General features: G+C 42.7%; 1 protein-coding gene across 1 annotated transcript; it reads right to left on the bottom strand.

The window, feature by feature from the left end:
* Positions 1-634: 634 nt before the first annotated feature.
* Positions 635-23,217, bottom strand: LOC109183790 (uncharacterized mitochondrial protein AtMg00810-like). Its single transcript, XM_019333853.1, has 3 exons — positions 23,013-23,217; positions 1,349-1,663; positions 635-1,257 (listed from the first exon to the last, which is right to left on the bottom strand). The coding sequence occupies exons 1-3, from the start codon at positions 23,215-23,217 to the stop codon at positions 635-637; spliced, it is 1,143 nt and encodes a 380-aa protein (XP_019189398.1).
* Positions 23,218-23,450: the final 233 nt, after the last annotated feature.

Genomic DNA, 23,450 nt, shown 5'->3' with positions numbered 1-23,450 from the left:
TGTTGTATTATATATATATATATATATATATATATATATATATATATATACACACACACTCTCATATACGGAAGAAAAATACAATTATATAATGTCTAATGTCTAGCCATTTAGGCGTCCGAAACAAACATCAAAACATACACCTAACAGTGTTCTAAATATGAAATACAGTCAAAAATACTTATAAAAATGAATATATATATATATATATATATATATTGAAAAATGATAGTTTTCCGCGAAACCCACTTATGAGTGGTTGTCGTGGAAATAAATGAATAAAAAAAATTAAAAGACTTTTTGAGACACCTGCAGCGCTGCAGGTGTCTCGAAAAGTCTATATATAAAAAAATATTCCTCCCCTTTCAGCGACACCCTGAATGGGTGTCTCGAAAAGAGAAACACTTTCACAGTCACCAAAATCCAAGTCACAGGTACAGGTGGATGAGATAGTGAATTCAGTATTCAGTTGCAAAACGATCGAGATTACAATACTAAAGCTAAACACTTCTACGTAAAGTATTCCTACATAATAGGATAGCCATAGAATACGAACCTATTTACAACCTTATTATAAGATACAATAATACTATACAGACTAATAATAATACAGTAATATTACTAACACACCCCCTCAAGCACAAGGGTGATGTGTTACCACATTGAGATTGTCACGTAGAGTTGCAAACCTCGGTCCCGGTAATGGCTTGGTGAAGATGTCCGCCAGCTGATCTTTAGTAGACACAAAGTTAAGCACCAGATCCCCAGAAGCCACCTTGTCTCGAACAAAGTGAAAATCAATTTCAACGTGTTTGGTCCTGGCATGAAAAACTGGATTGGCGCAGAGATAAACGGCCCTAAGATTGTCACACCAAAGAGTATAAGCTTCACCGGAATGGAGACCCAGTTCCTGGAGCAACGAAACCACCCAAGTAACTTTTGCGGAGACATCAGCTAGGGCTTTGTACTCGGCTTTAGTTGATGATCGTGCCACAGTGCGCTGCTTCCTGGAGAGCCAAGAGATGAGATTGGAACCCAAGAACACAGCATAACCACTCGTGCTCTTCCTATCTAGGGGACAACCAGCCCAATCAGAGTTAGAAAAGGCATGAATGGCTGAGGAAACGGAGACTGACAGGCGCAGCCTGTGGTCGAGAGTGCCCTTGATGTATCGTAAGACTCGCTTTAGTAGGCCCCAATGATTGGTAGTCGGAGAGTGCATGAACTGGCATAAGCGGTAAACAGAATAAGACAGATCTGGCCTAGTAATGGTTAATTATTGAAGAGTGCCCACTATGCGATGGTACTGAGTAGGGTTATCAAATGGTTGTTCATCAGGAGAGACAACCTTGCGTCACAGCAGCTGGGGTCGATACTGGTTTACAATCAGACATGCTGACGCGAGTTAGAATGTCGTCCATGTAACGTCGTTGTGAGAGCATCAGCCTAGAGTCTATCTTAAGTGTTTCAATGCCGAAAAAGAACCCAGGAGTCCCAAGGTCCCGTATCTTGAATGTGGAAGACAGGCCGTGTAGTAGAGTAGTGATGAGTGTGGAATCATTCCCCATCATGATAATGTCGTCTACATACACCAGTAAGAAAACCCGAGACGATGCAGCAGAGTAGTGAAAGAGCGAGACATCTGTTTTGGACGGAGAAAAACCTGTAAAAAGTAGAAAGTCATGCAGCCTCTTGAACCAAGGCCGTAGAGCTTGTTTGAGGCCATATAATGAGCGTTGCAAATGACACACATTATCAGGATGCGTGGGGTCTTCATAACTTGGCGGTTGTTTCATATAGACTGTTTTTGCTAAGTGCCCATTTAAGAAGGCATTGTGAACATCTAGCTGTCGCAGCGTCCAGTGATTTGACACTGCTAGAGAAAACAATAACTAGATTGTAGTCGGTTTGACAACCGGGCTGAAGGTGTCAAAGAAGTCCTCGCCTGCGACCTGACTGAACCCTTTGGTGACAAGACGAGCCTTATGCTGTTCATTTGAGCCATCGGCAGTGCGTTTGGTGCAAAACACCCACTTGCAGCCCATGCCATTCATGTGAGGCTCAGCGGGAACAAGACGCCAAGTACTGTTATGTAGGAGTGCATTAAACTCTTGATCTATGGCATCCCTGTAACACCCCGAAATTTTCAAACTTTTGAAGCTTATATAATAAAGGTGAAATCTCATTAAATCCCAAAACATAATATAAAGAGTACGGGGTGCTATGTCACACCTGAGCTAGAGAACTCAGGTGCACAGGCTAACTAACTAATATCCTTAATAATGTAAATACATAATCATGGCACGCAGGCCGAAAGGGAAGCTATCTACTTCTACACTTCAAGATTCTAGCGCGCTCCAGTGTCTACTCTTCTGTGCCTGAACGCCAAATATATCTGTTCAGCGAGAGATGCTGGTAACTCACTCCAACACGTTGAAATACAATACATATAGATATATACATAGTTATACAAAAAGTCGTTTCGAAGCATGAAGATATATCCTAAGAGACTCTAGCTTTCAAATCAGGGAACCGACTCGACAAATATGGGTACACACAGTCAACAGTCATAATCAAGCATATACAATTCTCAACATAGGGCACAGTTATAGGTAAGCACAACCAATAATCACAATTAAGCATGTATAGTTTACTAGTAAGAGTCCTATGGTCACGTTTCTATAACAGTCACAACATCAATCCTTCTCATCTCATCACATAGCACACTTTGTTGGCGCCACAAGACCAATCGCATGCCCATACATGAGGGTTAGCGCATATAGCTCTGACACGGCCCTGCAGCACCCTGCCCCGTCTCACAATACGGAGGGGTCAATCGCAACCGACCAATGAACTGCAGCTCTATATAATATTTATATACCTGACCGGTCTTTACCAACCTAGTTAACAGTTGGGATGGTTCTCAACCCATTCAACTGCCCGTATAGTGGACCTTTGTCCTATATAATATTTATATACCTGACCGGTCTCTACCAGCCTGGTTAACAGTTGGGATGGTTCTCAACCCATTCAACTGCCTGTATAGTGGACCTCAGTCCTATATAATATTTATATACCTGAACGGTCTCTACCAGCCTGGTTAACAGTTGGGATGGTTCTCAACCCATTCAACTGCCCGTATAGTGGATCTCAGTCCTATATAATATTTATATACCTGACCGGTCTTTACCAGCCTGGTTAACAGCCGCTATGGTTCTCAGCCCATCCGACTGTCCGTTTAGCCCGATTGATCTCAACCAAATCGGGGTAACATGCACACATAACACATATAAAGCACATGCAACCCACATTAACACATTGGGAAGGGGGAAACATATAACGATACCTATGTGTGGTCATCCACAACTAAGAATACTCCTAAGGGGTTCATACTTCTTATACCTAGGTCAACGAGATACCAATTCAACTAGTATGCAATATACAAGACTCATTCGACCTACGAACGGTACCCGAACATGAAACTAGACATAGGCACGATAGGAGGGGTCCGTTAGGACACCACGGGGGTCGGGGGAACATCAAACGGGGAAGCCGGGATCCCAAAGTGTGGGAATTTCCAGCAGGTAGCCGGTGGGTGGGGGTTCACCCGCTGGCTGCCCGCCGGTGTTACTGTTCCGGGCAGCGGGTGCCCGGCGGGCAGCTGCCCTCCCGCCGGCTGCCCGCTGCCGGAGCTGCCCCTTTTTGGCCGCGGGTAGGTGGCGGGTCCCCTACCCCCACCTATCCCCCACTGACTCTTTTTCACCAAAAACGCCCCGGGAACCTTTGTGGAACCCGAAACCATGCCTAGACACTTTCAAACGCAATTGATAACACACGTAGACAATTAATGGATCAAAATCAAGAAACATACGGCACATAACCTATCATGCTTTTCTAAACATAATCAACACCCAATAATGCGAATTCCCATCCAATATACCAAGGATAATACCATACGAATTCCACGATATAACCTAGGGTTCTAATTATTTTTAAATCAACAAGAACACAATTCATCTTCCAAAATCAAGATTCGGTAGGAATATCATATAAGAGTAAATTACATTTTTGGTCGTGTGACTATTGTGGTCTTGTTAATTTGAGTACTTGACTTTAAAAATTAACAATTTTGTCCCATAACTATGTAATTTTTAACACATTTGGTCCTCTCGGTCAAATCACCGGCCAAATGTTGCCGAAAAAACGTAATTCCTTTAAAATTGTTTATTCATGGGGGTATAATCGTCATTTTTAGTTAAAAAAAAAAAGAGAAAAGGTTATCTGGTCAGGGACTGCAGCTAATTATGAGAAAAATCATCTTCACAGGTGCACTAATAGCATCGCAAGTGACCATTTACAGACCATTTTCTTCGGTTGCGTAGTTGTTCTCAACAAGGATGGTTTTCTTCTTGAAGAATCCTGGGACGGGCAGGGAGCTTGGCGGAGGGGAGGAATCGTAGGCCGACGACCCGGCATAAAAGTCGGCGATGTTCAACTTTTTCGGCGTCGTTCCGGATCGGTGTACGAACACCGACTCACTCTCCACTCTTTCTACACTTCCGTTGGGCTCAACCTTCTCCCCGATCTTCTTCAACGGCGCCGTATCACCCAACCATTCACTGCATTTCAAAATCCTCACCTGCCCCACCATGAAATTCCCCTTTGACATTCACCTATCAACAAACACTGGATTGAGCATTATTTGATTTAAACTTTGAAAAAAATTAATAGTGAATATTATAATGGCATAAGCGGGAGGTGGCGGATCCGGCGACGTCGTTATGGTGGATGCTTTAAGCATAATGATAGTGATTTAGTGATAACATCAACAATGGCATAATGATAGTGATAACATCAAAAACGCCGGCCATCGTTGACAGAACCCCCATTTCCCCATTTTTTTTGTTTTTATTTTTGTTTTTTTTTTACACTTAAAATGACGGATTCACCCCCATAAATAAACAATTTTAAAGGAATTGCATTTTTCCGGCAACATTTGGCCGGCGATTTGGTTGGAGGACTAAATGTGTTAAAAATTACATAGTTACGGGACTAAATTGTTAGTTTTAAAAGTCAAGTACTCAAATTAATAAGACCACAATAGTTACAGGATCCAAAATGTAATTTCCTCTATCATATAACTATCAAGAACCTCATATAATCGTTAGGAACATCAAGAACACCATATAATGGTTCCCTAATTATTATTAGGTCAACCTCTCTCCCTAATTATTATTATTTGGTCAATAATCCTCCTTAGAAAGGGTTGATTAATAAACTAAATTGCTCCCTTGCAAATTTGAACCCTAGCCAAACCTGCGCTTAACCACTCGCTTTGCCAACCAAGCTAAGCACCCTCTTGGTGTTTTGAACCCAACATTAATCTAGTTATCCTTTCCCGAACGGTGAACCCAGTATGAGTACTCGCCTTCCTCTTTCTTCGATCTTATTTCGTCGAGATGCAGCGGCTACTCCACGGGGACCTCATCTCCTGCTGGCCACCCTCTGTCTCCGTGCTAGCGTGCTTGCCGGGGGAAGGAGGGTTGCCGGATGGGGAGGATCGTTGTCGTGATTCCGCCGCCGAACTTGCTCGAGTTGACTACCGTCAATTGTTGCCGCTGGAGTGCTCCGTTTCTTGGCTGTTACGTTTCCTCTATTGTTGGAGATAAGGGAAGGAAGGGTGGCTTGATGGTTTATTGTTGTTCGGTTGGGGTTTAGAGCGAGGGAGAGGGTGGGTGGTGCGGCGAGGAGGAAGAGGGGGTATGTGTATCTATGTATGCGTATCCGTATGTATATGTTTGGGCAGGGTATTAGTACTATGTATATATATACGTATAGTATGTATCCTAATCCAACTATGCGTATAATAACGTTCTAACCTAACCATGTCTAGTGTATATTATTTTTAGTGGGATTAGGTCTCCTAGGTGGACTTGGGTTAGATGATAAAAATCATTTGGGCTAGATAATACCTATTGGGCATATAGAACATATATATATATATATATATATATATATATATATATATATATATATATATATATATATATATATATATATATATATATATTTGGGCTCAAGATTTGTGCATCTAATCTTATAGTCCATATGCTATTTATCCAAGGTCCATAGTAACATATTTAGGCTCTAGGGTCTTTATTATAGGCAAGGGTACGTGGTCCTCTGTGGACCGTATTGATCAATTAATGAAAATTAACTCCCTATTAACTGTTTTGGCGGAATTAATTATATAATTAATTCTGGGTTTGGAGATCGTAACACGGGGTGTTACACTCTCCCCTATCCCCCCCCCCCCCCCCCGCCCCCCTTACAAGAAGCTTCGTCCCCGAAACTTAGGAATCGTTTTGGGGTAAAGAGCCCGAATTAGTATAGTAGTTTATAAGGAAAGTACCATATGGAAATTATATACACATGCACATATAAATTTACTGGGTTTAAGCCTAACTATTGTGCTAGCCGAACGCACCAAATAACGAGATTACGAATATGCAACACCCAATATGTAAGTTTTACGGGTGACTAATACATGACATAGAAGTCTTTACACATGACACGTTTATAATGGCTTAACATATAGGATCACAAGTTGTATAGAACATATAATTATTCAAAAAGCGGAAATTAGGTTATAAGTAATTAGGAGGAAGGTTCTTGCTTTCATGGGGTAAATAAATTCTGGGGAGAGAATAGAATTAGGATCTTTGTTTCGTATACCATGGATTACGGTGGGTGATCACATAACAAACATTGGCACTTATATGCAGATTGTTTGTAACTAATAATATTGCATGTATGCATAGTGGGACGTCTTATAACATACAGTTTTTGCCCAACATGCTTTGTATATATACATGAATGCGGGTAAGTGTGTATTTTAACGTAAACGTGTGAGCTATGTGATTTGATATGTAATGCACATGAGAAATATAAATTCCCATCTATAGTTTGGACCATGCAATTTGCATACAAATATTTTAGTAGTTACGAGTAAAATAGCCTAGGTTCACAAGTACTAGAGGTTCTATCTTGAGAATTTAATCACACAAGCATTTTAGGAAACTTAGCTTTATCAGGGTGGTAATTAGATTTTAGGTAGGCATAAATCTTACCTCTAGAAGGCCGGGATACCTAAACAATTTTAGAGTTGAAGACCCTTGGTTGCTAATTCCCAAATCAATTGATGACCCGATGATGCGGTTTAAAGTTTTCAATTATTTAGGGAAGGTAGGAGTGGTAACAGGGAGGTCGTGCGAGGGGAAAATGTAGAATTAGGGCTATCCCAGGAAATGTGTATATATATAATAGTGAGGTAATTTGTACGGGATGCTATTTCAGGGTTAGGATATGCTAAGGGCAAGCTTATAGGTGTGCGTAAGATTATTGTAGCTAGGGTACATGTGTATGGTTTGGGGGCTAGGGATTTATTGTATATAATGTGACAATTTATAAGAATATGTATGAATAGGGGAGGATGTTCTATAGGCTCATAAGTTTATACACACACATATATGTAGATTTAAGCGCATAGGGACGTACTGTATATGACGCAACCATTTTTTTAAGATTAGGCAAGGTGATTTAGGATTAGGGTGTAATAATGATAATGATAATGATAATGATAATGATAATGATAATGATAATGATAATGATAATAATAATAATAATAATAATAATAATAATAATAATAATAATAATAATAATAATAATAATTTGGTGTAAGTGTAGCATATGAATGTATTTGGGATTTACTACATATTTTAGATATATAAATATATGATAGGGGTTTTAGGGGAATATATTTAGAATAGTAGTGATGTACCTAAAATGTTTGTTTAGGGGGGTCCTTATCTTAGTGGTACAGGGTCCTAAACAAGGTATGGGAGCTTGTGGTCTATTATGCAACATGGACCAAGGTCTAGATGGATAGTTTCAAGATAGTTTGGGGACGCAATATATTTTCCAAGGATAATTTCTAGTTGACCACTTGTTTTAGATTTCTAGAAATAGAATTAGTTTCTAGAATTTCTATGTAACATATGAACAAGTTAATTAGGGAGATAATTCGATTTTCATGTTGAAGTATTAGATTGTTATTTATATGTTAAACACGTAGGAAGTATCAAAGGGGACACACCAAGGCACAATGGGTGAATAAAACGAGAAGTCAAGAAAACATACCGGACCAGTGGGCGCGGGGTGGGCGGTCGACCTCCTGCCAAGGCCCCACTGGAACATGATTGCGAAGGAGGAATCACCTCGGGAAGAGCTCCGAGAATGCATAATTCCAGGTCCAAAGAATTCCTTACTTATGTGAACAATAGAAGGGATGGGAAATCTTAAGGGATCACATTATTATGACACTAACAAGGAACACGGGAGATTTCAACTAGATATCACAAGGATCACACACCCCATTCTTCCCATGTGTTCCCCAAAATCTCCCCTCACGCAATTAATGTAAGTACTTATCCGGCTATTAGTGGGTTAACTATATTGGTCAATTATGATTAGGACAAGTGAGCTCTTATGAGCCGAATAAAATTACCAATTGCAAGTTCCGAAAATACTTTATCAAGTGGCAGTTATCCAAATAACGCATGTCTGATCAAGTAATTGAGCAATAATATGCAGTTCTTAACTTGGTCTAGAGTCAATTAGGAACATATGCTTAAGCAGGTAAGCAAGTATGATAATCATAGAGTGATAAGCAATAAGGCAGGTAAAAGCATGCAAGGGTATCACAAATTTCTAGGGTAAGTATATGGAATGAAGAGTTAGTGTGTTGTACCCTTACCTTGATGTGATAAGCGAAGGGGGAAATTCTTTAAATTAATGAGGGATAACGTGAGGGAAAGTTTATGTGATGATAGGTAGGCTCACAATCTCACCGCGCGTCCTAAGATTCCTGAATCCTATGTTCCTAAATACCTAGAGTTCAAGCCTAATGTCCTAAGGTCTGGTCTTAAGAGTCTTATCCTAGGGTAAAACTTAGGCTCTGATACCAACTGTAACACCCCGAAATTTTCAAACTTTTGAAGCTTATATAATAAAGGTGAAATCTCATTAAATCCCAAAATATAATATAAAGAGTACGGGGTGCTATGCCACACCTGAGCTAGAGAACTCAGGTGCACAGGCTAACTAACTAATATCCTTAATAATGTAAATACATAATTATGGCACGCAGGCCGAAAGGGAAACTATCTACTTCTACACTTCAAGATTCTAGCGCGCTCCAGTGTCAACTCTTCTGTGCCTGAAAGCCAAATATATCTGTTCAGCGAGAGATGCTGGTAACCCACTCTAACGCGTTGAAATACAATACATATAGATATATACATAGTTATACGAAAAGTCGTTTCGAAGCATGAATATATATCCTAAGAGACTCTAGCTTTCAAATCAGGGAACCGACTCGACAAATAGGGGTACACACAGTCAACAGTCATAATCAAGCATATACAATTGTCAACATAGGGCACAGTTATAGGTAAGCACAACCAATAAAAACAATTAAGCATGTATAGTTTACTAGCAAGAGTCCTATGGTCACGTTTCCATAACAGTCACAACATCAATCCTTCTCATCTCATCACATAGCACACTTTGTTGGCGCCACAGGACCAATCGCATGCCCATACATGAGGGTCAGCGCATATAGCTCTGACACGGCCCCGCAGCACCCTGCCCCGTCTCACAATACGGAGGGGTCGATCGCAACCGACTAATGAACAGCAGCTCTATATAATATTTATATACCTGACCGGTCTTTACCAGCTTGGTTAACAGTTGGGATAGTTCTCAACCCATTCAACTGCCCATATAGTGGACCTTTGTCCTATATAATATTTATATACCTGACCGGTCTCTACCAGCCTGGTTAACAGTTGGGATGGTTCTCAACCCATTCAACTGCCCGTATAGTGGACCTCAGTCCTATATAATATTTATATACCTGAACGGTCTCTACCAACCTGGTTAACAGTTGGGATGGTTCTCAACCCATTCAACTGCCCATATAGTGGACCTCAGTCCTATATAATATTTATATACCTGACCGGTCTTTACCAGCCTGGTTAACAGCCGCTATGGTTCTCAGCCCATCCGACTGCCCGTATAGCCCGATTGATCTCAACCAAATCGGGGTAACATGCACACATAACACATATAAAGCACATGCAACCCACATTAACACATTGGGAAGGGGGAAATGTATAACGAAACCTATGCGTGGTCATCCACAACTAAGAATACTCCTAAAGGGTTCATACTTCTTATACCTAGGTCAACGGGATACCAATTCAACTAGTATGCAATATACAAGACTCATTCGACCTACGAACGGTACCCGAACATCAAACTAGACATAGGCACGATAGGAGGGGTCCGTTAGGACACCACGGGGGTCGGGGGAACATCAAACGGGGAAGTCGGGATCCCAAAGTGTGGGAATTTTCAGCGGGTAGCCGGTGGGTGGGGGTTCACCCGCCGGTGTTACTGTTCCGGGCAGCGGGTGCCCGGCGGGCAGCTGCCCTCCCGTCGGCTGCCCGCTGCCGGAGCTGCCCCTTTTTGGCCGCGGGTAGGTGGCGGGTCCCCTACCCCCACTGACTCTTTTTCACCAAAAACGCCCCGGGAACCTTTGTGGAACCCGAATCCATTCTTAGACACTTTCAAACGCAATTGATAACACACGTAGACAATTAATGGATCAAAATCAAGAAACATACGGCACATAACCTATCATGCTTTTCTAACATAATCAACACCCAATCATGCGAATTCCCACCCAATATACCAAGGATAATACCATACGAATTCCATGATATAACCTAGGGTTCTAATTATTTTTAAATCAACAAGAACACAATTCATCTTCCAAAATCAAGATTCGGTAGGAATATCATATAACTATCAAGAACCTCATATAATGATTAGGAACATCAAGAACACCATATAATTATCAAGAATGTCCTATAATCATCAAGAACACCATAATTATCAAGAACCTCTCCTAAATAATAATATCACAAAGGGTTACCTTATTCGCTTATTCATTCCAAAGCACCGTCAATGGGACCTAATTATTATTATTTGGTCAATAATCCTCCTTGGAAGGGGTTGATTAATAAACTAAATTGTTCTCTTCCAGATTCAAACCCTAGCCAAACCTGCGCTTAACCACTCGCTTTACCAGTCGAGCTAAGCAACCTCTTGATATCTTGAACCCAACATTAATCTAGTTATCCTTTCCCGAACGGTGAACCCAGTATGAGTACTCGCCTTCCTCTTTCTTCGATCTTATTTCGTCGAGATGCAGCGGCTGCTCCACGGGGACCTCATCTCCTGCTGGCCACCCTCTGTCTCCGTGTTAGCATGCTTGCCGGGGGAAGGAGGGTTGCCGGAAGGGGAGGATCGTTATCGTGATTCCGCCGCTGTAACACCCCATGTTACGGCCTTCAATCCCGGATTAATTATTTAATTAATCCAGTTAATAATAATTAAATATGATTTAATTCGGTTAGGTTTCCTTTATTTAATTAATAAGGTCCACCATGAACCGTGGACCCTTGCCTAAATTAGAGCCCTAAGCCTATTAGGAATAAAGAAAGTAAACCCTTTACTATTCAAATTCTAATTAGGAATCCTAGACCTAGTTATCTATTAGGAATAAAGGAAGTAGGCCTTTTACTATTCAGACTACGATTAGGATTCCCTTTAATTAATTAATATGGTCCACTATGGACCATGGACCCTTATCCCTAAAATAAGCCCTTAGTCCTGTAAGGAATAGAATTAGTAAACCCATACCATTCAGACCCTAATTAGGAGTCTTAAATATATAAATAGGGATATAGGAGTCACCTAGACCTTTCACCACAATAAACGACTCACCACCCCAAAGAGCTCCAAGAATTCCCCTAGAAGAAATCAAGAAAGCAAGAAAGCTTAAAGAAAGACCCTTCATAGCCAAGGAATTAATTAAGGCTAAGAGGTAACCCATGTCTCAACAAAACCTATTTTCATAGCTATGATTCCCCTCTTAGGATTTCCCCATATTATTGTGTACTGATGATTTGTGTTATTATTGATGATTGATGGGATAATTCCATGGGTGATCTTGATGATGAAAGGTTCCTGATAATTATGGTGTTCTTGATGATTATATGACGTTCTTGATGACTATATGATGTTCTTGATGATTGTAGGATGTTCCTGATGTTTATATAATATTCTTACCGAATCTTGATATTAGAAGATGAATCGTGACCTTGTTGATTTAAAATTGATTAGAACCCTAGGTTGTATCGTATGGAATTATTCTTGGTATATTGGGTGGGAATTCGCATGATTGGGTGTTTATTATGTTTAGAAAAACATGATAGGTTATGTGCCGTTTGTTTCGTGGTTTTGATCCGTTAATTATCTACGTGTGTTATCAATTGCGTTTGAAAGTGTCTAAGCATGGTTTCGGGTTCCTCAAAGGTTCCCGAGGCGTTCTTGATGAAAAGAGTCAGTGGGGGGTAGGGGACCCGCCACCTACCCGCGGCCTCCTTGGGCAACGCCGGCAGCGGGCAGCCGGTGGGCGGGCAGCTGCCCGCCGGGCACCCGCTGCCCGGAATGGCTGCCGCCGGCGGGTGAACCCTCACCCACTGGCTACCCGCTGGTTTGCACCCCAATTGGGGATTTTGGCTTCCCCGTTTGATGTTCCCCCGACCCCCGTGGTGTCCCAACGGACTCCGTCTATCGTGCCTATGTCTAGTTGATTTTCGGGTACCGTTCGTAGGTCTTATGAGTCTTATATATATTGCATGCTAGTTGAATTGGTATCCCGTTGACCTAGGTACAGGAAGTATGAACCCTTAGGACTATTCTTAGTATGTGAAGGATCACGCATAGGTTTTGTTATACGTTTTCTCCCCTTTCCCAATGTGTTAATGTGAGTTGCATGTGCTTACTATGTGTTATGTGTGCATGTTACCCCGAGTTGGTTGAGATCAATCGGGCTATACGGGCAGTCGGGTGGGCTGAGAACCATACCGGCTGTTAACCAGGCTGGTAGAGACCGGTCAGGTATATAAATATTATATAGGACTAAGATCCACTATACGGGCAGTTGAATGGGTTGAGAACCATCCCAACTGTTAACTAGGCTGGTAGAGACCGGTCAGGTATATAAATATTATATAGGACAGAGGTCCACTATACGGGCAGTTGAATGGGTTGAGAACCATCCCAACTGTTAACCAGGCTGGTAGAGACCGGTTAGGTATATAAATATTATATAGAGCTGCGGCTCATCGGTCGGTTGCGATCGACCCCTCCGTGCTGTGAGACGAGGCAGGGTGCTGCGGGGCCGTGTCAGAGCTATATGCGCTGACCCTCATGTATGGGCATGCGATTGGTCCTGTGGCGCCAACAAAGTGTGCTATGTGATGAAGAATGGATGAGTTGTTGTTATGAGTATCTTGGGGATGAGACTATGAGATTTATACCAGGGATTGTATATGTTGGGTTATGATTATTAATTGTGCTTATCTTATCTGTCTTGCCTGTTGTAAACTGTATATGCTCGGTATAACTGCTGTCTGTGCTTAGCCCTATCTGTTGAGTCTATCCCTGTTTTAAATGCTAGAGTTCGTAGGAGATATCCTCATGTTCGAAATGACTTTTCATATATCTATATATATATATATATATATATATATATATATCTATATGTATTGTATTTCAACGCGTTGGAGTGGGTTACCAGCATCTCTCGCTGAACAGATATATTTGGCTTTCAGGCACAGACGAGTAGATCACTGGAGCGCGCTAGAAGCTTGGACGTAGCGTAGATAGTTTTTCCCCTTCGGCCTGTGTGCCATGATTTAGTATTGATACTATTTGAGGATATTAGTTAGTTAGCCTGTGCACCTGAGTTCTCTAGCTCAGGTGTGGCATAGCACCCCATACTCTTGTGTTATGTTTTGAGATTTAATGAGATTTCACCTTTATTTTATAAGTTTTAAATATCCTGAAAATCTGGGGTGTTACAGTTGGTATCAGAGCCTAAGTTTGACCCTAGGATAAGACTCTTAAGACCGGACTTTAGGACATTAGGCTTGTACTCTAGGTATTAAGGAACATAGGATTCAGGAATCTTAGGACGCGCGGTGAGATTGTGAAACCTACACATAACCTCCCCTCACTTTATACCTCTCTAAAAGAACTCCCCCTACGCTTACGACACCAAGGTAAGGGTGCAGCACACTGACTCATCATTACAATAAATATTGACCCTGAAAACCAGCAGCATGGCGCCAATAAGAAGACAGTCAAGGATCCCACAATCCTCGAAGAATGAATCCGAACCTTCAACAAAATCCTCGGGTTAGGAGAATGCCCAGAGGAACGCCACGTAGAGATAGCCTCGTTCTACTTCAAGACACGAGGTTGATCTTTGATAGGTCCACAAAGAACTTATGGCAACAACCGGGGGTTCAGCTAAGAGTACCTAGGGGCACGACTACAAGGACGACTCCACTCCGCACCCGCCATACTCATGGACCTCATGAACCGAGTATTCCGACCCCTCCTGAATGACTTCGTCATTGTATTCATTGACGACATCCTAGGCTACTCCCGAAACAAGGAAGAACATGAAAGGCACCTCCGCCTAACCTTACAAACCCTAAGAGAGCACCAGCTATACGCTAAGTTCTCCAAATGCGAATTCTGGGAAGACAGCGTGACCTTCCTGGGCCACGTAATAACCAAAGAAGGAATTAAGGTGGACCCCACCAAAGCCCAGGCCGTTAGGGAATGGTCCACACCGAACTCACTTTCAGAGGTCCGAAGCTTCCTGGGCTTGGCTGGCCACTACAGGAGGTTTGTACTCGACTTTACCAAGATAGCCCGACCTCTCATCAAACTCATGAAAAAGGAGACCCCTTTCCAATGGGACGACAACTGCGTCGCAGCCTTTCAGGAATTGAAGGATAAGTTAACCACGGCACCCGTACTAGCCATCCCCTCCGGGGTGGAAGGGTCGAGGTCTTCAGTGACGCGTCCAAAAAGGGGTTGGGGTGCATGCTAATGCGAAAAGGCAAGGTAATAGCATACGCATCTAGGTACCTCAAAACTCACGAAGAAAATACCCCACCCGCGACCTCGAGCTAGCCACCATCGTATTCGCACTGAAAATTTGGAGGCATTACCTATACGGAGTGCAATGCAAGATTTACACAGACGCATAGAAAGTATCATAAAACTGGAGCCTCCCGGCAATAAGGGCCTTACCTTGGAACAAGGACCTTGATGGTTTTAAGGCACCGTAAGAAGTACATGTAACACACAAAATCACCAAAACACCATGCGACGTTAAAGGGCAGTCAATCAAATGCATTCCAAGGAAGAGAAACGCATCACCAAGCACTTGGTCACCAAAGGATTGAACAAAGAACGAGCGACAAGCCGAACTCCAAGAAAAACCAAGAAGGCTTGTCATCAATCTAGAAAGGAAAAGACAAAGTTGGCTTATAACCAACTTCCCGGTGAAGGTGACGAGGTTGCTAATTGGAAACCGGACCCGACCTACTGAACGGAAAGAACATGCGAGAGTCTTGACTCATCTATAACTCGTACTTAAGGATGAATAAAACTATACGATGGGTCATCCTATGTATTCAGGTACCTTTTTATTGTGCACATGGGCATGGGGCTTGTCGGGACTTGAATCGGTGCATTCTTGGGATTTTTCCCGGAGAAATTCACTCTTCCTAGTCACCTTCCCGTGGGTCCCCAATGGGACCTTGATGGGACCCTAACGGGTCCTGGACGGGACCCTGGCGGGACCTTGACGGGTCCCTGACAGGAGCTTGGCAGGCGGACGACCGCCCACCTCGCGCCCACTGGTACAATGTGCTGATTTCTTAACTCCTCACTTTATTGATTCATGGCGCACTTGTGTGCCTCGATGGATGAACGCGAGTCTTGGGTAAAGAACCATGGGTCGCCCAAACATGGTGTCATCGGTAAAAGACCTTGGCACGCAAGACACCATCGGAAAAGCACAACCAATTGCATTACATGTGGGGTTGAAGTTGGACTCTACGATGCAACCGACTAGGGATGATTGGCATAAAGGATTGTGCAAACCAAGGAGGCGAGTTGGGAACTCGTGCTAAGGACTCACAAAGACCTTAAAAGTCAAAATGATAAGGATGGACCGGGACTCCATCAAACCATGGATATCGTTCCAGCAAATCAGAGGACTCCTTACAAGTTGTATGGAATCAAGAACTACGTAGTCCGTGGTGCTAGGCAAAAAAAAAAAAAGTAAAAAGCACATTTGTGCCAAGATCTCAAGCGTCATTAAGGACCCACAAGGAAATGAGATGACTCGTAAAGTCACCGAGTCATTCCACAACGAGGTTAGATAACCAACTGCGCTTCAAAAAGAAAAAAGCATGCAAGGACACCCTCACCATTAAAAGTAACACAAAAAGGCACAACTAGTCGAACCTCGGGGAAGACATGAAGTCTTACTAAGAATTTCATTCACTAAAGAGGAGATGAAATTCAATAAGAAGGGAAAATTAACCCAAAGTTTACCGACTCCCAAGAAACTTTGGGAAGAATTTGGGAAGTGCGCCCTAAGAGATTGGCTTGGTTGACCAAACTTGGTCAAGAACTTGGACGCATTAAAGAAGTAAGTGTTAAATCATCACGGGAGATTCCCTCAAGATAGGGGAGAAGGATGAAACCTTAGCCTGGGAAGCAAGGTCTAACAAGGATCTTAAAGTCAAGCAAGTGCCAACACCAAGGAAGAAGGATCATCAGTTCGTCAATACGTCGTGATCAAAGCATCAAACCAGAATAGTCACTTGAAGATCGAGAACCCTTAACCCATCCTAGCCGAATTCCCTTCCCCCCATCGGAAAATCGGCCCCCCCTCCTTATTTCAAAACCCTTTCTACCCTTCAACCACACTCTTGATCCCCTATTTTAACGATTCCATACAAGGTGGCAACCTCACACCCTAAGTTGCAACCTTGAAAACTTTGATCCTAATTCCAAAATTCACTTTGTCCTCAGGTTTGAAACCCACTCTCTTCGCCCTTTAAACCTAATCGTTCCCAAAAACCCAGCACACATAAACATACAATTATACAGTTTCCCCGTAGAATGCTTCCGCTATAGGACCACCGTACTACTTTGGACTCGTTACCCCCGCAATGATTTCCAAGCTTCGGGGACGAAGCTTCTCGTAAGGGGGGGAGAGTGTAACACCCCGTGTTACGGCCTTCAATCCCGGATTAATTATTTAATTAATCCCGTTAATTAATTAAATATGATTTAATTCGGTTAGGTTTCCTTTATTTAATTAATAAGGTCCACCATGAACCGTGGACCCTTGCCTAAATTAGAGCCCTAAGCCTATTAGGAATAAAGAAAGTAAACCCTCTACTATTCAGATTCTAATTAGGAATCCTAGACCTAGTTATCTATTAGGAATAAAGGAAGTAGGCCTTTTACTATTCAGACTACGATTAGGATTCCCTTTAATTAATTAATATGGTCCACTATGGACCATGGACCCTTATCCCTAAAATAAGCCCTTAGTCCTGTAAGGAATAGAATTAGTAAACCCATACCATTCAGACCCTAATCAGGAGTCTTAAATATATAAATAGGGATATAGGAGTCACCTAGACCTTTCACCACAATAAACGACTCACCACCCCAAAGAGCTCCAAGAATTCCCTTAGAAGAAATCAAGAAAGCAAGAAAGCTTAAAGAAAGACCCTTCATAGCCAAGGAATTAATTAAGGCTAAGAGGTAACCCATGTCTCAACAAAACCTATTTTCATAGCTATGATTCCCCTCTTAGGATTTCCCCATATTATTGTGTATTGATGATTTGTGTTATTATTGATGATTGATGGGATAATTCCATGGGTGATCTTGATGATGAAAGGTTCCTGATAATTATGGTGTTCTTGATGATTATATGACGTTCTTGATGACTATATGATGTTCTTGATGATTGTAGGATGTTCCTGATGTTTATATAATATTCTTACCGAATCTTGATATTAGAAGATGAATCGTGACCTTGTTGATTTAAAATTGATTAGAACCCTAGGTTGAATCGTATGGAATTATTCTTGGTATATTGGGTGGGAATTCACATGATTGGGTGTTTATTATGTTTAGAAAAGCATGATAGGTTATGTGCCGTTTGTTTCCTGGTTTTGATCCGTTAATTATCTACGTGTGTTATCAATTGCGTTTGAAAGTGTCTAAGCATGGTTTCGGGTTCCACAAAGGTTCCCGGGGCGTTCTTGATGAAAAGAGTCAGTGGGGGGTAGGTGGGGGTAGGGGACCCGCCACCTACCCGCGGCCTCCTTGAGCAACGCCGGCAGCGGGCAGCTGGCGGGCGGGCAGCTGCCCGCCGAGCACCCGCTGCCCGGAATGGCTGCCGCCGGCGGGTGAACCCTCACCCACCGGCTACCCGCTGGTTTGCACTCCAATTGTGGATTTTGGCTTCCCCGTTTGATGTTCCCCCGACCCCCGTGGTGTCCCAACGGACTCCGTCTATTGTGCCTATGTCTAGTTGATTTTCGGGTACCGTTCGTAGGTCGTATGAGTCTTATATATATTGCATGCTAGTTGAATTGGTATCCCCTTGACCTAGGTGAAGGATGTATGAACCCTTAGGACTATTCTTAGTATGTGAAGGATCACGCATAGGTTTTGTTATACGTTTTCTCCCCCTTCCCAATGTGTTAATGTGAGTTGCATGTGCTTGCTATGTGTTATGTGTGCATGTTACCCCGAGTTGGTTGAGATCAATCGGGCTATACGGGCAGTCGGGTGGGCTGAGAACCATACCGGCTGTTAACCAGGATGGTAGAGGCCGGTCAGGTATATAAATATTATATAGGACTAAGATCCACTATACGGGCAGTTGAATTGGTTGAGAACCATCCCAACTGTTAACCAGGCCGGTAGAGACCGGTCAGGTATATAAATATTATATAGGACAGAGGTCCACTATACGGGCAGTTGAATGTGTTGAGAACCATCCCAACTGTTAACCAGGCTGGTAGAGACCGGTTAGGTATATAAATATTATATAGAGCTGCGGCTCATCGGTCGGTTGCGATCGACCCCTCCGTGCTGTGAGACGAGGCAGGGTGCTGCGGGGCCGTGTCAGAGCTATATGCGCTGACCCTCATGTATGGGCATGCGATTGGTCCTGTGGCGCCAACAAAGTGTGCTATGTGATGAAGAATGGATGAGTTGTTGTTATGAGTATCTTGGGGATGAGACTATGAGATTTATACCAGGGATTGTATATGTTGGGTTATGATTATTAATTGTGCTTATCTTATCTGTCTTGCCTGTTGTAAACTGTATATGCTCGGTATAACTACTGTCTGTGCTTAGCCCTATCTGTTGAGTCTATCCCTGTTTTAAAAGCTAGAGTTCGTAGGAGATATCCTCATGTTCAAAATGACTTTTCATATATCTATATATATATCTATATGTATTGTATTTCAACGCGTTGGAGTGGGTTACCAGCATCTCTCGCTGAACAGATATATTTGGCTTTCAGGCACAGACGAGTAGATCACTGGAGCGCGCTAGAAGCTTGGACGTAGCGTAGATAGTTTTTCCCCTTCGGCCTGCGTGCCATGGTTTAGTATTGATACTATTTGAGGATATTAGTTAGTTAGCCTGTGCACCTAAGTTCTCTAGCTCAGGTGTGGCATAGCACCCCATACTCTTGTGTTATGTTTTGGGATTTAATGAGATTTCACCTTTATTTTATAAGTTTTCAATATCCTGAAAATCTGGGGTGTTACAGCCGCCGAACTTGCTCGAGTTGACTACCGTCGATTGTTGCCGCTGGAGTGCTCCGTTTCTTGGCTGTTACGTTTCCTCTATTGTTGGAGATAAGGGAAGAAAGGGTGGCTTGATGGTTTATTGTTGTTCGGTTGGGGTTTAGAGTGAGGGAGAGGGTGGGTGGTGCGGCGAGGAGGAAGAGGGGGTATGTGTATCTATGTATGCGTATCCGTATGTATATGTTTGGGCAGGGTATTAGTACTATGTATATATATACGTATAGTATGTATCCTAATCCAACTATGCGTATAATAACGTTCTAACCTAACCATGTCTAGTGTATATTATTTTTAGTGGGATTAGGTCTCCTAGGTGGACTTGGGTTAGATGATAAAAATCATTTGGGCTAGATAATACCTATTGGGCATATAGAACACACACACACACACACACACACACACACACACACACACACACACACACACACACACACACACACACACACACACACACACACACACACACACACACACACACACACACACACACACACACACACACACACACACACACACACACACACACACACACACACACACACACATATATATATATATATATATATATATATATATATATATATATATTTGGGCTCAGGATTTGTGCATCTAATCTTATAGTCCATATGCTATTTATCCAAGGTCCATAGTAACATATTTAGGCTCTAGGGTCTTTATTATAGGCAAGGGTACGTGGTCCTCTGTGGACCATATTGATCAATTAATGAAAATTAACTCCCTATTAACTGTTTTGGCGGAATTAATTATATAATTAATTCTGGGTTTGGAGATCGTAACACGTGGTGTTACAATCCCGCCACTGTGGATGCCCAACCGTATGAGAATTGGAAGTTGGGTTAGTAGTGGCACTTAATGCGTGGAACTCCTCGCCAGTGCCCCGAGTAATGTGCCGCACCCGCATGACATGCCCTCGTTCTTGCTACTGGGGCCGGGTGGTGCGAGTTCTGGTAGGTTGGGATGCGGCCGGCCCTTCAATGGCCTAGGTTGGCGGATCTCGAGCCAAGGGTACTAGACTGGTTGGAGTTATAGAGCCAGTGTTTGGACCTCGCGGTGCCGTTTGGCAATAGACGGAAATTGAGTTGTCACCGGACTAGTCGACCATGGGACTGTGGTTGGCACTGCATGTGCGTGATCCTGTTTAGCCAAGTCTGAAAATTGGAAACCATATTCGTCAAAACGGACATGGCGACAGATATAGATTTTTTCAGTTGTTAAGTCAATGCATCTATTGTAACACTCCCGATTTTCATGCCATTTTAAAACTTAAACATGCAAGATATTCTAATCACAAACATAAGCAAAACACAGCGGAAGTCTATATATATAAAACTGGAAAACGGAGAGTGTTATGCCACGTCCACACTAAGTGAACGCATAGGCAACAACATCATCAACAACAGTCTAAAAGTCTAGCATAAGGGGCACACAGGCCCAAAACATAACTAAAAGAGTCTGGGGGAACTACACTAGCCACCCTATATTTCCAAGTCCAACCTTTTGCCTCTGGGAACCGTCGTTCACCCTCCAACAACCGCCAAATAAAACCGCCGAACGCACAGTACACGAGGGTATATTGCAATATCACATCACAAAACCGCCAAACCGTGTGAGCTATACTCACGATAACAAACCACCAAACTCATGCATGGCCACCACGAGGACCACATCTGTACCTTGGTGATTAATGTCCCATACCATAAATCGTGCAATCGAGGTACAACCAACACACACAATCATCATAGGAATCAATCAATGGATCACAACAAAGATATGAAACCGTAGTCAATCAAGGAAGGATCACAATCCGACAACAACGATGATCAACAAAAATTATCATCCACAATAGGAAATAACAAACCACACACGCTAGCATTTCAACATCAAACTAGCATGCCTATCAAACGAGTAAACAAAACATAGTTCCGAAGAACGTACAAGACTCATCACGGTTCAACGAATCACAATGTTGAACACTTAGCATGATTCAAGACACCAAAACCTACATGGATTCCTACCATATAGTTCTAGACATACGAAACATCAAGAAGACACTCAAATAGCCCAACAAAAGAACATCGGGATGTCAAAACATCAATTACCGAGTCAAAAGAATCACAGGGAACCAATCCCCAAATATTCACAACCTTGTACCCGCGGGTGGGGCCACGGGTGGACCCCCACCAGTGGTTTCGCCCGCAGGAACCACTTCCTACACCAAGCGTACTCCGCGGGTGGACCCCTACCCACCGTTCCGCCGGCGGTTACATACCCTATACCAAAATAATCCCTTCGGGGATTTTCAACACCAAACTAAAATTCAAGTCCAAAGCACCCAAAATCTCACAAAATACAACAATATGACTTGAATCAAAGGAATAGCCAAGCAATGGCATACAAGAACCCTAATAACAAGCTCTAGATATGCATTTTCACAAGACAATGCATCAACACTCACATTTCATAGCAAAATCATATTTAGAATCCAAGAAATCATCATATAGGTAAATAAAATAGATTTTGTAAAGCATGGGTTACCTAATTCGCTTAACATCCAAAAACAACACCACTTAGGCTAAACTCACAAAGCCAAGCTACCGGGAACCTGTGGATTAAACCGGATCTCCAACTATTAACAAAAATACTAATTAAAAGTAATTAAGCTCATAAAAGGATTTGAATTCTAGTTCCTCCCTAAATTACCCACAAATCTACCCATATAGGCTAAACATCCTATTGTTACACTAATCACAACATTAACGTACTAATAAAACAACTCGTATCCAAGCTTAAGGGATTAGAACTAATAATAAAACTAATAGAGGGATTCGAACCCTAACCAACACCCAACACTAAAACACCCCTTACCACTACGATAATTATCCACTTATTAACTTAACCAACAACAAACTAATTAGTACTAAACCAAACAACAACAACCAAAAGGAACCAGAGGCTCACCAACGTCTTCTTCGATCTTCACTGCTTCAAGAGACTGTGGGTGGAACACGGGAGTCTCCACCACCCGCCGGCACCACGCCCTGCCAAGCCGAGCTTAGACGTTGCACACTCATCGACCCCGGAGAACATCCACTATGCCGGAGGAAGAGACCACTGCCAGGAACTTGCTTGTCGATGCCGCTACTGCAAGACGCTCGCCGGAGGAGAGAAGGGTGGCGTCGAGGATGCCCTTGCCACTGCCGTATGCCCTGTTCTGATTCACCCGAAGCGCCGGACTGCTCCATGGGAAGTCAGCCACTGCCGTCATGCTCCCAAGCTTCATCTTTGACAGTCACGCACTGCCGGAACCAGGCATTGTCGAGGAAGGAGTTGACCTGCTGCGTCGTTGGAGAAATAAGCCATCATCGCCATTCCGCTGCTTGTTCTACCGACCAGAGAGAAAGGAAGGGAGGTGTAGGTTTGAGGCAAGGCTTGAGCTAAGAGAGGAAAGGGATCGGGAATTGTTTGGTTGAGTGAAGGGGCTGTATTGCGCTGGTATCTACAACATATACACAT

Source organism: Ipomoea nil, unplaced genomic scaffold (assembly GCF_001879475.1).
Source record: "Ipomoea nil cultivar Tokyo-kokei standard unplaced genomic scaffold, Asagao_1.1 scaffold1179, whole genome shotgun sequence".
Lineage (NCBI taxonomy): Eukaryota > Viridiplantae > Streptophyta > Magnoliopsida > Solanales > Convolvulaceae > Ipomoea > Ipomoea nil.
The sequence above is the reverse complement of the archived record's forward strand: the minus strand, read 5'-3'. Positions and strand labels throughout refer to the sequence as shown.